Source organism: Gigantopelta aegis, chromosome 7 (assembly GCF_016097555.1).
Source record: "Gigantopelta aegis isolate Gae_Host chromosome 7, Gae_host_genome, whole genome shotgun sequence".
Classification (NCBI taxonomy): domain Eukaryota; kingdom Metazoa; phylum Mollusca; class Gastropoda; order Neomphalida; family Peltospiridae; genus Gigantopelta; species Gigantopelta aegis.
Window position 1 is genome coordinate 37,710,159 of NC_054705.1, and position 15,485 is coordinate 37,725,643.

The window sequence follows — 15,485 nt, forward strand, 5'->3', positions numbered from 1 at the left end:
TATTCGAGAGAAAAAAATGAGTATCCGTGAAGTGAAAAAATAAAATAAAAAATGTTGTGGTGCCTGGACAGGATATGGTGGGATGTTAATAACCAGTGGAGTCAAGTGATATTTAGTGATGAATCTCAGATAGTAATTGGCAAAAATCACCGTGTTTTTGTTTGGCGAGCTGCACATGAAGCATACCATCCCGAATGCATGTGTGTTCCAAGTCAACGAAGGGTGTCGATTATGATCTGAGGCTGCATTACATGGCATGGTGTTGGAACTTTATGTGTGGTTAATGGAAACATTAATGCTGAAAAGTATCGTGAAATACTTGACAATCATCTCTGGCCTGTTTTAGCACGACATTTTATCAATAAACCATATCGTTTTCAGGATGACAATGCACCTTGTCATAGAGCTCGATTAATCGAGGTATATAAACGTGAAAATAATATTCGTGGTATGATATGGCCTGCTCAGTCACCAGACTTGAACATAATAGAAAATATTTGGTTAAGAATGAAAAAAATACTGCAAAACACGCCCTAACCATAAAAATGTCTGAAGAGTTGTTCTCTGCAGTTCTTGACAAATGTGGAATATATTCAAAGTTTATATTTTTCACTTCCACGTCACATTATGGCTTGCAGTCATAACAAGGGACACTTGACCAAATAGTGAGGTATGGTTATTAATTCTACCAGCCGAATTTTGTTTTTAAAATTGACATACTGACCCGTGTTTACGTCGGCCATTTTGGATTATCACGAAAACTTTTGATATGACACTGTATGCTAATTCCTGGCCCTGATTACAATTTTTACAGCATTTTTTCTTCTTGTGAACTAACATTTTGTCAGCAAGTCTAATTCTGAATTAAATCCTGGCTCTAATTACAATTTTTAAGTATTTTTCTCTTCTGTATGGTCTAACCTTTACTCTCGTACCAAATGTAAATATTCACTGTAATTTATGTCGAGACTAAGCTATGCTGCATCATGGAACAGTCTGGCAATTACAGCAAAAAATTACGGTACCGGTGGTAAGTATATTTACCATGATAGTAGAGCTGAGATTGATTCGTGGGACAGAGCCCTGGACTAACCATTACTCTCGTACCAAATGTAAATATTTAACATAATGTATGGCCAGGGTAAGCTATGCTGCATCATGGAATAGGCTGGTGATCTTAAAAGAAAGTTATGGTCCCGATGGTAGGTATATTTATGATGAGAGTAGTGCTAAGATTGGTTCCTGGTCTAACCATTCATTTCGTTTCAGCTTATTTTCATGCTTATATCCAATTAAGGTTCAAGCACACTGTCCTAAGCACACACCTCAACTATCTGGGCTGTCTGTCCAGGACAGTGGGTTATATAGTTGTTAGTTGGTTAGTGGTTAGTGTAAGAGAATAGGGTGTAGCATCTTCATAAATCAAGGCTAACATTCGTTCCTCGTATTCAGCCTTGATACATGTCATCAAGAAATCGTGCCACAAAATGCTTAAATTTCATTGGATGCGATGAGATCTGACTGCAACAAATCGCAACGCTCCTTATAGATTCCCTTGTTATTGTAAAAAAAGATGGCAGCGTCAGCATCCGGCGGTTAATTTTTGATACATTGCTTTCAAGATTGTCACATGTTACCGATGCTGTGATTGGTCAGCGATGTCATCGTGTAAGAGACATAATCGGTGTTACAAATTTTCTTCCAATAGAGGGCGCTAGTAGTGGATATCAGTAATCTTGACTACATGTCTTCATAAATCAAGGCTAACATTCGTTCCTCGTATTCAGCCTTGATTTATGAAGATGAGGGTGTAGTGGCCTTCCACCTACCGATTGAGCCTTTAAGAACTTGCTCTGAGGTCTAATTCATAAAGGTCTCTTAGGCTCTGCTAGACAACAAAGCATCCTCTTTGTAAGTCTTTTAGCATTGCACTGCGAGATCGCAAAGTTGCGAGAGTTTAGTGAATATATAAGGCCCCTGGGTTGGAGCCAGTACCGGGCTGCGGACCCTGTACCTACCAGCCTGACAACAATGGTGGCACGTTGCGGTCATTTTCAGGGATCGATAGCGGATTGTGACAGCTAACTTGATAATAAATTTGATAGTTTTACCAACAATGAAAATCACCAAATATTGAAATATGAATCGTAGTTCGTTTTTTAAAAAACATTCTGGTCAGAAAACCACTGTTATTGGAAATAATAGGCATAAATACTGGACAGCTGGCCACAAATGCCGGTATGTAAATGTGACTTTAAATTTTTTTTGCCTAATTTTAGTCAACATTAACTGATCTAAAATATCATAAAAATTATAAAAACCCACAAAAATAATACTTACTTATTCAAATAATATGAACTTTATTTTATGTATTTATAATAAACTTGTACCCACTCAATGTCGTTTTTGTCAAAATTTAATCCAGTAGTCTAAAGGTTAACCACTGCACCACTTAGCCCTGGACTAACCTTTTGTCAGTGAGTCCGATTCTGCCAGTGCCAAAATCTGTTTTGATGAGTTGCGACAGACAGAGTATGAACTCCTGGTCCTGTAGCTTGCCGTGGCTGATGTTAATGTTTTGACAGAGGTGCTGATTCTCTTTATAGCACAAGACGAAACTCTCAAATGTCTGTTTGTCCACGACTATAAGAAAACATTGATAAAAAAGGGAGAGAACTCTTGAACATCAGTTTGTCTAGGACTATAAGAAAACATTGTTTAGAAAGGGAGACAACTCTATAAGAATAAAATTAATAACAAAGGGAAAAAACTTTTGAATGTCTGTCCCTGATTTTATTTCTTTCATTTCAACTTATTTTCGTGCTTATATTCAATTAAGGTTCAAGCACACTGTCCTGGGCACACATCTCAGCTATCTGGGCTGTCTGTCCAAGGCAGTGGGTTAGTTGCTAGTGGTTACTGAGAGAGAAGAGGGTGCAGTGGCCATACACCAATCCACTGAGTCATTGAAACTTGCTCTGGGTGGGTGCCAGTACTAGGCTGTGAACCCAGTACCTACCAGCTTTATGTCTGATGGCTTAACCACAACACCACCGAGGCTGTCCTGATTATAAGTAAACATTAACAAGAAAGGGAGAAGACTCTTGAACATCAGTTTGTCCAAGACTACAAAAAAAATATTGATAAGAAAGGGAGACAACTGTTGAATGTCAGTCTACTATAAGAAAACATTGATAAGGGAGACAATTCTTGAACATTAGTTTGTCCACAACTTAGACTGAAAGGCTATATCGCTGTATGTAGACATACACATTTTGCCATCATTGAGGAGGTACATGTATACTGAAGGTAGTCATTTTTATCCAGTGGCACAAAAGAGCTGTGAATGATGCTCCCGACTTGCAGCAATTTATATCATTGAGCAGGTGAATTTATATCATTGAGCAGGTCAATTTATACCGTTGAGCAGGTCAATTTATATTGTTGAGCAGGTCAATTTATACCGTTGAGCAATTTACATCACCGAGCAGATCAATTTACATCACTGAGCAGGTCAAGTTACACCATTGAACAGGTCAATTTACACCACTGAGCAAGTCAATTTATATCATTGAGCAAGTCAATTTATATCACTGAGCAGGTCATTTTATTTCATTGAGCAGGTCGATTTATATCGTTGAGCAGGTCGATTTATATCATTGAGCAGGTCGATTTATACATCATTGAGCAGGTCAATTTATATCTCAATGACGGCAATTGCCATCAGTGCTGTCATTAATTTCAAGCTCAGATATGCTGTGAACTTAAGCTTCTCATCACTTACTCTACTAGCCATCAGGCATGGCAACAGTAGTTATTTACTAGCCCAACATTGAATATCACTAGCCATGGGAGTGGGGCTACCATAATCTAGAAGATCTGTCGAGCATGGCAATAGTAGTTATTTACTAGCCCAGCGCCCTCAATAGTTTAAGAAGTAGCAGGCTACAACAGTGATGATAGCAGGGGGCAAAGCGGGGGGTCTGGGGGCCCTCCCCTAGAAACATTTGAAAAATCGAAGAAATTAAAGAAGAGAAAGCACTTCTTTTTTTTTTACCATCAACGAAAAGTACGCGGCGGCAAAAGCTGTTTCAGGCGGCGATTTGCCGCCGGAGACCGGGTACTTTTGAGGGCTCTGCTAGCCCAATGCTGAATATCACTAGCCATCAGAGTGGGGCTACCATAATCTAGAAGCCCTGTCTGGCATGGCAATAGTTGTTATTTACTAGCCCAACACTGAATATCACTAGCCATGGGAGTGGGGCTACCATAATCTAGAAGCCCTGTCTGGCATGGCAATAGTTGTTATTTACTAGCCCAACACTGAATATCACTAGCCATGGGAGTGGGGCTACCATAATCTAGAAGCCCTGTCTGGCATGGCAATAGTTGTTATTTACTAGCCCAACACTGAATATCACTAGCCATGGGAGTGGGGCTACCATAATCTAGAAGCCCTGTCTGGCATGGCAATAGTTGTTATTTACTAGCCCAACACTGAATATCACTAGCCATGGGAGTGGGGCTACCATAATCTAGAAGCCCTGTCTGGCATGGCAATAGTTGTTATTTACTAGCCCAACACTGAATATCACTAGCCATGGGAGTGGGGCTACCATAATCTAGAAGCTCTGTCGGGCATGGCGATAGTAGTTATTTACTAGCCCAACATTGAATATCACTAGCCATGGGAGTGGGGCTACCATAATCTAGAAGCTCTGTCGGGCATGGCAATAGTAGTTATTTACTAGCCCAACCCTGAATATCACTAGCCATCGGAGTGGGGCTACCATAATCTAGAAGCTCTGTCGGGCATGGCAATAGTAGTTATTTACTAGCCCAACATTGAATATCCCTAGCCATAGGAGTGGGGCTACCATAATCTAGAAGACCTAACTTACACATATCTCCATCCAACTTGATTAGCGAGTTGAACAGTCGGCATATCGTGTCGTAGTCATCCGCCATACAGTGTACACTCACCATCGTCACAAAGTCCTCCTTGGCTGAGAAATAAATAAATAAATGGTTTATTGAACAATATGCTCAACACATTTTATTTACGGTTATATGGCGTCGGACATATGGTTAAGGACCACACTGATATTGAGGGAGGAAACCCGCTGTCGCCACTTCATGGGCTACTCTTTTCGAGTAGCAGCAAGGGTATCCATAGACAGGATAGCACATACCACGGCCTTTGATATACCAGTTGTGGTGCACTGGCTGGAGCAAGAAATAGCCCAATGGGCCCACTGACAGGGACCGATCCTAAACTGACTGCGCATCAAGCGAGCGCTCTACCACTGGGCTACATCCTGCCCCTTCCTTAGCTGAGAGACACAAAATAACAGCAAGTTAAAAATGTTTAAACTAGAAATTCCCTTTATTTTCTCTAAAAAATCACGTGATTCGAATTTTAGGTGTTAAAATTAATTTCCAGCCTTCTGAGCACAATATAACAGGAAACAGTGTGTTGAGGGTGGGGGTGGGTGGGTTGGAGGGTGGAAGGCCCTCCTGTTCCATTGCCTCTAATTACCATCAGTCTGCAATCCCCTAAAGTACGACTATTACTCACAGGTGTGGATTAAGGGGTGCCGAGGGGTGAACACCCATTTTTTTTTGCCAATTTTTTTTTTTTAAATGACACCACTAGAGCAGACTCATTTATTATTTATCGGCTATTGGATGTCAAACACATGGTCATTTTGACAGTCATAGAGAGGAAACCTGCTATATTTTTCCATTAGTAGCAAGTGATCTTTCATACACACCATCCCTCAGACAGGCCTTTGATATACCAGTCGTGGTGTACCAGGTAGAACGAGAAATAGCGCAACAGGCCCATCGACGGGGATCGATCAGAGACCAACTGCGCATGAAGGGAGCGCTTTACCACTTAGTTACGTCCAGCCCACAAATAAAAACAATAAAAGCCTGTAAAAGACCTCTTACCATGCCCTGTGCCCCCCTTCGCAAACCCCTGGATCCATACCGGACTCCAAAATCCTCCAACCCCCTGAAGGTACATGTATTGCTATCACACTCACGTAAGTCAGGCTCCGGCAACTTGACCTGAAAGGACACAGAGTCTGCGCGTCCACAAACAACAGAAATCCACACCAGATGCCTCCCCCATCCCCCCCCCCCCCAAGGTATTGCGATCACTCACATAGGTCAGTCTCCGGCATATTGACCTGAAAGGACACGGAGTCTGTGTGTCCCAATCACAAACACCTGAATCCACACCAGATGCCTCCCCCCCCCCCCCCCAAGGTATTGCTATCACTCACATAGGTCAGTCTCCGGCATATTGACCTGAAAGGACATGGAGTCTGTGTGTCCCAATCACAAACACCTGAATCCACACCAGATGCCTCCCCCCTCCCCCCCCCCCCCCCAAGGTATTGCTATCACTCACATAGGTCAGTCTCGGGCATCTTGACCTGAAAGGACACGGAGTCTGTGCGGAGTCGGGTGGAGGCTAGATGGTTGTTGTCCTGCGACGTCTGTCGCATCACTTCGAGGTTGAACGACCGGCACCGACTGCGCACCGCCGCGTGGTGCTCTCGCGGAATCAGCTTGAACAGTTTCTGAACTGATCTGAAATTAAACATACAAAGGTAACAAAATAATTACTGACAAGACTTCCGACTTTCCCAGCATTCAGTTCATTCAGCCGGTATAATTAATATTTGTTAGAATTAATGTAAGTTTAGGGTTAGGATTAGTTATATGCAAATACCTTTTTAAAACATTTTGTTCTATAAAAGCAACATAATGCTTATATTTCGTAATCCAGTATCACGTTTTGCCTTTGACAAATTAGACATTTTGACTATTCTGTGTAAAATTTCCTCCACAAGAGTGCTTTTGTTGGTGCTTTTGGTAGAAATATAGCAATGAAGACACAATGAGGCATTATGGGAGTAAAGATGTGTTTTATTCCGCAGACGCTTGGTTCATTCCGTCAAAATACACCCTATGAGATTTATAAGTATTAAAATACAGTTTCACTTGTTGATCCACTGCATGTCCGAGTGGATACAGTGCTAGGCTACAGTTCCGATGGTCTGAAGTTCGAATCCCAGACCCTAGCACTATGTGGTTTGTAGTGTTTAATGCAATGTGCACTTGATATCGCTGTCCAATACATGCTGGAACGGTCAGCAGTCTGTCCCAATTACCACCCCCCCCCCCCCCAAAAAAAAAAAAGAGATAGAAGAAGTTTCACTAAAAGGAAAGATACATTTATTTCAAATTATTTTCGTACTTATATCCAATTAAGGTTCAAACACACTGTCCTGCACACACACACCTCAGCTATCCAGGCTATCTGTCCAGAACAGTGGGTTAGTTGTTAGTGGTTAGTGAGAGAGAAGAGGGCATAGTGGTCTTACACCTACCCACTGAGTTGTTAAAACTCGCTCTGGATGGGAGCCGGTACCGGGCTGCGAACCAAGTACCTATTAGCTTTATATGCCCAATAGCTTAACTACGACACCACTGAGGCTGGTTACATACAGAGGCTATAAACATGTGTGCTGCAATTTATGCAGGTGGGATGTAGACTGTAGCAAAATTATGAACATCCTAGGGTCTCACTATACAGATGTCATCTGCCATTGACACCCATGTTAAATTGCCCAACTTCAAATGAAGATTGCCAATAGAATGGCTTCTCGTTGGGACATACATTATTTAAGCATTTATTTTCATTCCAAAATTGAGAACATTTCCCATCCGAACAGGTGGTTCATTAACCGATTCACTCTGGCTGTCCTTTGCGCTATACACCCATGTCCTAAAAGGTCAATACTCAATATTACAAAATAACATGGGCAAAATACAGCCAGAAGGCTTACCATTAGACATACATATTGTTTTAATTCTTCCTCAGTTCCTAGAAGTGAATATGTGAACCACAACATATGTCACAATTAGGAACTATAGTGGACCATGATGAATGAACTCTAACCTAGAAGTGATCTGTGTAGTGAGACCTTAAGGGTTTGAGTTATGCTTCCATGTAAAAATATATTTTAAAAAGGAGAATTCGCTGAGCAGGGGTGTTTTGGGTAATAAAATTAATTCCAACTTTTCTCCGTTAAACGATATGTTTGATTTTGTTTGGCCGAGTGAATGTTATATCCTTAGATAAAAGACAGAAAATGGTGTTATTATGTGCAATGGATCAAGAAAAGGAAAACTGGTTTGTAATTATAAAAATTATTTGCTTTTGTTTTTCAATTAATAACTTTGATGTAAAATAGCTCCATGCACTGTGACACTGATAGGACAAAGTAAAAGATCTGGTTTTAAAGGGTTTTCGTTTAGAGAAGTTAGTTCAGAGAAGATCATAGAAAAACCCATCCGGTTTAGAGGGAATTCCAGTTTTGCAGAGTTTCACAGTACTATTTTTAGCCACAAACATAAACATTATCATTTATGGGATTTTATTTGGTATAGTCCAAGCTAAATGATAAATTGACTCTGTAGCTAGAAGCTGTGTGTTAATAGAGGTACAGTACAAACTAAACGATAAACTGACTCCGTAGCTAGAAGTCGTGCATTAGTAGATGACAGACTGTATAGATCTTCAAGAGCCTCGCTGAGTTTCCCGTCTGCGGCGAGGAACATTCCACGCAAATACAGGTATGACGCCCGCGGTTCAAGGTCACGACATTCCTGCAACACAAACACATGCATGTTAAAACCTAGTGTTCGTGAAGGAAAAGTGGTCAAATTTACGAAAAGCCTGTTTTTCTGAACTGCAGGTATTTAAGAATCATAAATGTATGTAAATATATATATATACAGTAAAGTAATCATAATGAACAACATGCTTAGAACGAACTACTGCATAGAACGAACTGATTGTAAAGTCCTGTTTTATCTCCCTATACATTAATAACCAAATTATGCAAATGTGTACAACGAACTACTGCAATAGCTGTATTAATATATATATATCTATACTGTAGATCCTGAAATGAATGCGATCATAATATTAATGCAAAAAATGCGAGTTAGTGTTATTCGCATTAATAATATGACACATTTATTTCTAGGTTTTGTCTATGTGTCCCACATTATTAAAACAAAAACAAACAAAGATTAAAATTCTAACATATTTCTAAAACAAAACTGGAAAACAATTCATCATAGATGAGACAGACTAAATGTCCTAGAATCAAGCAATATGCCAGCCATGTGTGACGATCACTGGGTCTTTGGCCACCCTGTCAAAAGCCGACCTGATCCATAGCGCGTGAATGGGTTTTAACACACTCATCCTGTGGTCGACCGTTTCTTTGTTTTTACTGTTCAAGTTCGCTGCACATTTGTCGGCATACCACTGGGTGAATTGTTCTTTCATTATGACTTTGAAATCGCCATTCACAGATATGGAAGATTCAGTTGTAGTGGCACATGTATGCTAATTAATGTTTAGCCAGATTTAGGTAACTATACATGTTACAAAAATGATTGCTGCAAAAATATGCTTTGAGTTGATCTGACCAAAAACATCCGGGACTAAGAGGATTAATTGATGTGTACGCTGGTCTGATGGTGAGTTAATCTCATTGAAGACAGCTCATGTAAGGGAAAAGTACACAGACGTGTGTCGTTAATATTTCAAAAGGAGGCCACTCGCATTAATTTCATGTCGCATTTTAGTCTGCCCACCGTCACTCGCATTAATTTAGGGACGTGTTAATTTCAGGATCTACAGTATATATTTACTGTATTAATATATATATACAAGACAAACAATATTTGTAAATTCAGCCCTAAATATTTGATGACACATGCAGGCTTCTAGAAACCCTGTTTCAGACTACCCCCCCCCCCCCCACCCCACCCCCCCATACCAATTGAAACCCTGTCTCCCTCGTCCCCCCCACTCTAATGTCTGGACCAGCCCTGTAGTTGTATATACTCACCTGAAGAGCCTTTGTGAGAAGTTGTACACACATACTAATGTACTGGGCCGAGTCGTTCAAGGTTGGCAGTTTAAATATCTGGAATTCCCTCTGCAGCAGGGATGACGGCCACACCGAAACAGAAACCTGTTTCTTCAGTTTTCGCTTCTGAGTACTGAAAAAATTCAAAAACATGCAACATACTTGACAATATGTTAAAATGTGCATATTTTATTTATTATTATTATTTTTATTCCATTACTCCTTTACTACATTTTTCCATTAGTTGTAAGGGATCTGTTATATGCACCATCGCACAGACAGGATAGCACATACCAGTATCTTTGATATACCAGGGGGGGAGGGGGGCGGGACGTAGCTCAGTGGTGGGCCCATTATGCTATTTCTCGTTCCAGCCAGTGCTCCACAACTGGTGTAACAAAGGCTGTGGTATGTACTATCCTGTCTGTGGGATGGTACATATAAAAGATAGCTTGCTGCTAATCGAGAAGAGTAGCCCATGAAGTGTCGACAGCGGGTTTCCTCTCTCAATATCTGTGTAGTCCTTAACCATAGGTAAATAAAATGTGTTGAGCACATCGTTAAACAAAACATTTCCTTCCTTGATATACCAGTTGCGTTGCATTGGCTGGAGCAAACAATAACACAATGGCCTAGATCCTAGACCGACTGTCCATCGGGCAAGTGCTTTACCACTGGGCTACGCCCAAACATCCCCCCCCCCACTAATTCCCCCCCCCCCCCCGGGACCCACTAATTCAAAATCTTTTAGTTAAACGTTTCATCTCTTATATATTATCAATTTATTGCCCAAAATGTGCTCTAGTGCCATTTGTATTCTATCTCTTTGTCAGTAAAATTTATGTTTTTGATTGAAACATATTTTATTGCATATAATGTACAAATGGATTGGGCACAAGTTATCCAACTTACGAGGCCCTCTCCTATTATTTATGTTTTGTGTGTTGTGGTTGTGGTTATGTTGTGTTGTGATATCTTGTGTTGGGATGTGTTGTGTTATATTTCTAACCGATTGTGAAACTGAATGTTGACAAGTTGTCATAAACCAATTGTAAGCAATGATCAATGATGAAATTCCAACCAATTGACAATACTAAAATAAAAAAATAAAGAAATGTTTTATTTAACAACGCACTCAACACATTTTATTTATGGTTATATGGCATCAGACATATGGTTAAGGACCACACAGATATTGAGAGAGGAAACCTGCTGTCGCCACTTCATGGGCTACTCTTTTGATTAGCAGCAAGGGATCTTTTATATGTACCATCCCACAGACAGGATAGTACATACCACGGCCTTTGATATATCAGTCATGGTGCACTGGCTGGAACGAGAAATAGCCCAAGGGGCCCACCAATGGGAATCGATCCCACACAGACCATGCATCGAGCGAGTGCTGTACCACTGGGCTACGTCCCGCCCCATACTAAAATAATGACACACCACACTTCTGTAAGCATATTATATTGAACTGATAAAAGCCGAGATCTACTGCCATGACATATTAAACATACCCTCATTCCAGCCAGTGCACCACTTACCAGTATATCAAAGGATGTGGTATGTGCTGTCCTGTCTGTGGGATGGTGCATATGAAAGATGTCTTTCTGCTAATGGAAAAAATGTAGTGGGTTTTCTCTCTAAGACTATATATCAGAATTACCAGATGTTTGACATCCAAGAGTCGATCATTAATAAATCAATGTGCTCTAGTGGTGTCGTCAAACAAAACATACTTTATCAACTGTACTACACCGGTGTGCTGTTTGAGGGTTCCAGGTTACTGATATTGCACTGATATAAGAAGAGATCTACTGCCGTAACATATTAAACGTACTACACCGGTGCGCTGTTCGAGGGTTCCAGGTTACTGATATAAGAAGAGATCTACTGCCGTGACATATTAAACGTACTGCACTGGTGTGCTGTTCGAGGGTTCCAGGTTACTGATATTGCACTGATATAAGAAGAGATCTACTGCCGTGACATATTAAACGTACTGCACCGGTGCACTGTTCAAGGGTTCCAGGTTACTGATATTGCACTGATATAAGCAGAGATCTACTGCCGTGACATATTAAACATACTACACCGGTGCGCTGTTCGAGGGTTCCAGGTTACTGATATTGCTCCGATATAAGCGGAGATCTACTGCCGTGACATATTAAACGTACTGCACTGGTGTGCTGTTCGAGGGTTCCAGGTTACTGATATTGCACTGATATAAGAAGAGATCTACTGCCGTGACATATTAAACGTACTGCACCGGCGCGCTGTTTGAGGGTTCCAGGTTACTGATATTGCACTGATATAAGCGGAGATCTACTGCCGTGACATATTAAACATACTACACCGGTGCGCTGTTCGAGGGTTCCAGGTTACTGATATTGCTCCGATATAAGCGGAGATCTACTGCCGTGACATATTAAGCGTACTACACCGGTGTGCTGTTCGAGGGTTCCAGGTTACTGATATTGCACTGATATAAGTGGAGATCTACTGCCGTGACATATTAAACGTACTACACCGGTTACTGATGCTCCGATATACGCGGAGATCTACTGACGTGACATATTAAACGTACCACACCGGTGCACTGTTCGAGGGTTCCAGGTTACTGATATTGCACTGATATAAGCGGAGATCTACTGCCGTGACATATTAAACGTACTGCACCGGCGCGCTGTTCGAGGGTTCCAGGTTACTGATATTGCACTGATATAAGCGGAGATCTACTGCTGTGACATATTAAACGTATTGCACCGGCGCGCTGTTCGAGGGTTCCAGGTTACTGATATTGCACTGATATAAGTGGAGATGTATCGCCGTGACATATTAAATGTACTGCACCGGTGTTCTGTTCGAGGGTTCCAGGTTACTGATATTGCACTGATATAAGCGGAGATCTACTGCCGTGACATATTAAACGTACTACACCGGTGTGCTGTTTGAGGGTTCCAGGTTACTGATATTGCACTGATATAAGCGGAGATCTACTGCTGTGACATATTAAACGTACTGCACGGGTGCGCTGTTCGAGGGTTCCAGGTTACTGATATTGCACTGATATAAGTGGAGATGTACCGCCATGAAATATTAAACGTACTGCACCGGTGCGCTGTTTGAGGGTTCCAGGTTACTGATATTGCACTGATATAAGCAGAGATCTACTGCCGTGACATATTAAACGTACCGCACTGGCGTGCTGTTTGAGGGTTCCAGGTTACTGATATTGCACTGATATAAGTGGAGATCTACTGCCGTGACATATTAAACGTACCGCACTGGCGCGCTGTTTGAGGGTTCCTGGTTACTGACTCTCCTGGCGTACTGTCTGGTCTTGGCCTCGAAGTCGGACCAGAAATCAGACTTATCGTTTAGTCGGTCCTGAATAAACGTCTTGAACATGTCGGTCTGGAACACCTGGAAGGAAGAAAGGAAATGTTTTATTTAATGTTGCCCTCAACACATTTTATTTACGGTTATATGGCGTCGGACATATGGTTAAGGACCACACACAGATATTGAGAAAGAAAACCCGCTGTCGCCACTCCATGGGCTACTCTTTTCGATTAGCAGCAAGGGATCTTTTATATGCACCATCCCACAGGCAGGATAGCACAAACCATGGCCTTTGTTGAACTAGTTATGGATCACTGGTCGATGCAAGTGGTTTACACCTACCCACTGAGCCTTGCGGAGCACTCACTCAGGGTTTGGAGTTGGTATCTGGATTAAAAATCCCATGTCTCGACTGGGATCCGAACCCAGTACCTACCAGCCTGTAGACCGATGGCCTAATCACGACACCACCGAGGCTGGTCAGAAATGAAAAGTTAACAGGCATTAATTCTGAGAGTACAGGGCCAAACATATTTTATATCTCCTGAATTCAAGGTTCATATATAACTCTGTGAAAAATAGGCAAATTGACATGAGAGTTAACATGATCTGTAACAGTACATGATAAAGCTATATTTATATAAAACAAAACAAAAATAATCTCAGGCATTGTATACATAAAAAAAGTTCAGAATTTGTTTTTTTCATATCTCATAAGTTTAAAGGCCATAACTCTGTGAAAAACGGGAAACTTGAGACGAAAGTCAAACTTGATATGTAAAATATCATGTTAAAGCTACATATGTATACACCAAATTTCAGCTCAATAACTCAAGGCAATGTGAAAAACAACAACCGGAAAACTGTATTTGGGATAGATGGACGGACAGACAGACAGACAGACAGATAAACTAAAAGGAAACTAAAAACAGACCTTGCCATTTAAGGACAGCTATCAGTCTTGCTCCACATCATTCCTCTAAGATTACTTCAAAGACAGTAATTTTTAATTCCCCTTAACATGTGAATTCGAAAACAGGATTAAATATGAATGCTCAGTGGTAATATCTTAAATAGCTCCCGTAATCTAAGTTAGGGGAGCAATTAATCACTCACCCAATTTTTTTTCATGGCAAGGTCAGAAAAAAGTTTGTTTTGTTTAACAACACCACTAGAGCACATTTGATTAATTAATCATCAGCTACTGGATGTCAAACATTTGGTAATTCTGACACAGAGTCTTCGGAGGAAACCTGCCACATTTTTTCTGATGCAGCAAGGGATCTTTTATATGCTCTTTCCAAAATACAGGACAGCACATACCAAGGCCTTTGATTATACCATTCTTGGGGCATTTGTTGGGATGAGAAAAACCCAGTGCATCCACCACTGAAAAATTATTTATAACCCTACATATACTTTCCTACAAACTGGACAGCTGCTAGTTACAGTAATATGATTGCGTGCCAAAAATTATGTAGTTTTCGATTTGTAGAACTCTTCGCTTTCTTCAGGCACACTGAGCATAAAGTCCAATAGCAGATGATAAGATAAAAATCAATGTGCTCTGGAACCGTCATTAAATAAAACAAAGTTTACTTTGTATCAGTTTGATTAGCAATATTACCTGTTTGTAGAACTCTTTACTTTCTTCAGGAACACTGCGCATAAAGTCGTCCTGGTTAAACAACTGGTGGTCTATCCGTAGTTCAGACAGCACTCCCCTGAAATAATAAAATGTGTTGAGTGCGTCGTTAAATAAAACATTTCCTTTGATCCTTCCTCTGAAATACAGTAGTACATATAAAAATGATGTAAGAATTGTTTGTCATTTCATTTCAACTTATTTTCGTGCTTATATTCAATTAAGGTTCAAGCACGCTGTCTAGGGTCCCGTTCCACAAAGCGATTTTAGCCCTAAGATCACCTTAAGTGCATAGCTACCTTATGTATTAAGGTGATCTTAGTGTTAAGATCACTTCGTGGAACGGGGCCCTGAGCACACACCTCATCTGTCTGGGCTGTCGGTCCAGGACAGTGGGTTAGCGGTTAGTTGGTTAGTGGTTAGTGAGAGAGAAGAGGGTGTATAGTGGCCATACACTACCCAATGAGCCCTTAAGAACTCGCTCTGGGTTAGAGCTGGTACCAGGCTGTGAACCCTGTACCTAG

The 15,485-nt window shown here is 41.0% G+C and overlaps 1 protein-coding gene across 3 annotated transcripts in view; it reads right to left on the bottom strand.

Annotated features, from left to right (window-relative positions):
• Positions 1-15,485, bottom strand: part of LOC121376744 (DENN domain-containing protein 3-like) — a 73,842-nt gene that overhangs the window by 27,034 nt on the left and 31,323 nt on the right. For all 3 annotated transcript variants that reach the window (XM_041504509.1, XM_041504510.1, XM_041504511.1), the window contains 7 exons: positions 14,944-15,040; positions 13,255-13,397; positions 9,948-10,101; positions 8,552-8,688; positions 6,422-6,603; positions 4,902-5,006; positions 2,469-2,643 (listed from right to left, as the gene is read on the bottom strand). In XM_041504509.1, the coding sequence (XP_041360443.1) occupies positions 2,469-2,643; positions 4,902-5,006; positions 6,422-6,603; positions 8,552-8,688; positions 9,948-10,101; positions 13,255-13,397; positions 14,944-15,040 (993 nt within the window). The remainder of the gene's footprint in view (positions 1-2,468; positions 2,644-4,901; positions 5,007-6,421; positions 6,604-8,551; positions 8,689-9,947; positions 10,102-13,254; positions 13,398-14,943; positions 15,041-15,485) is intronic.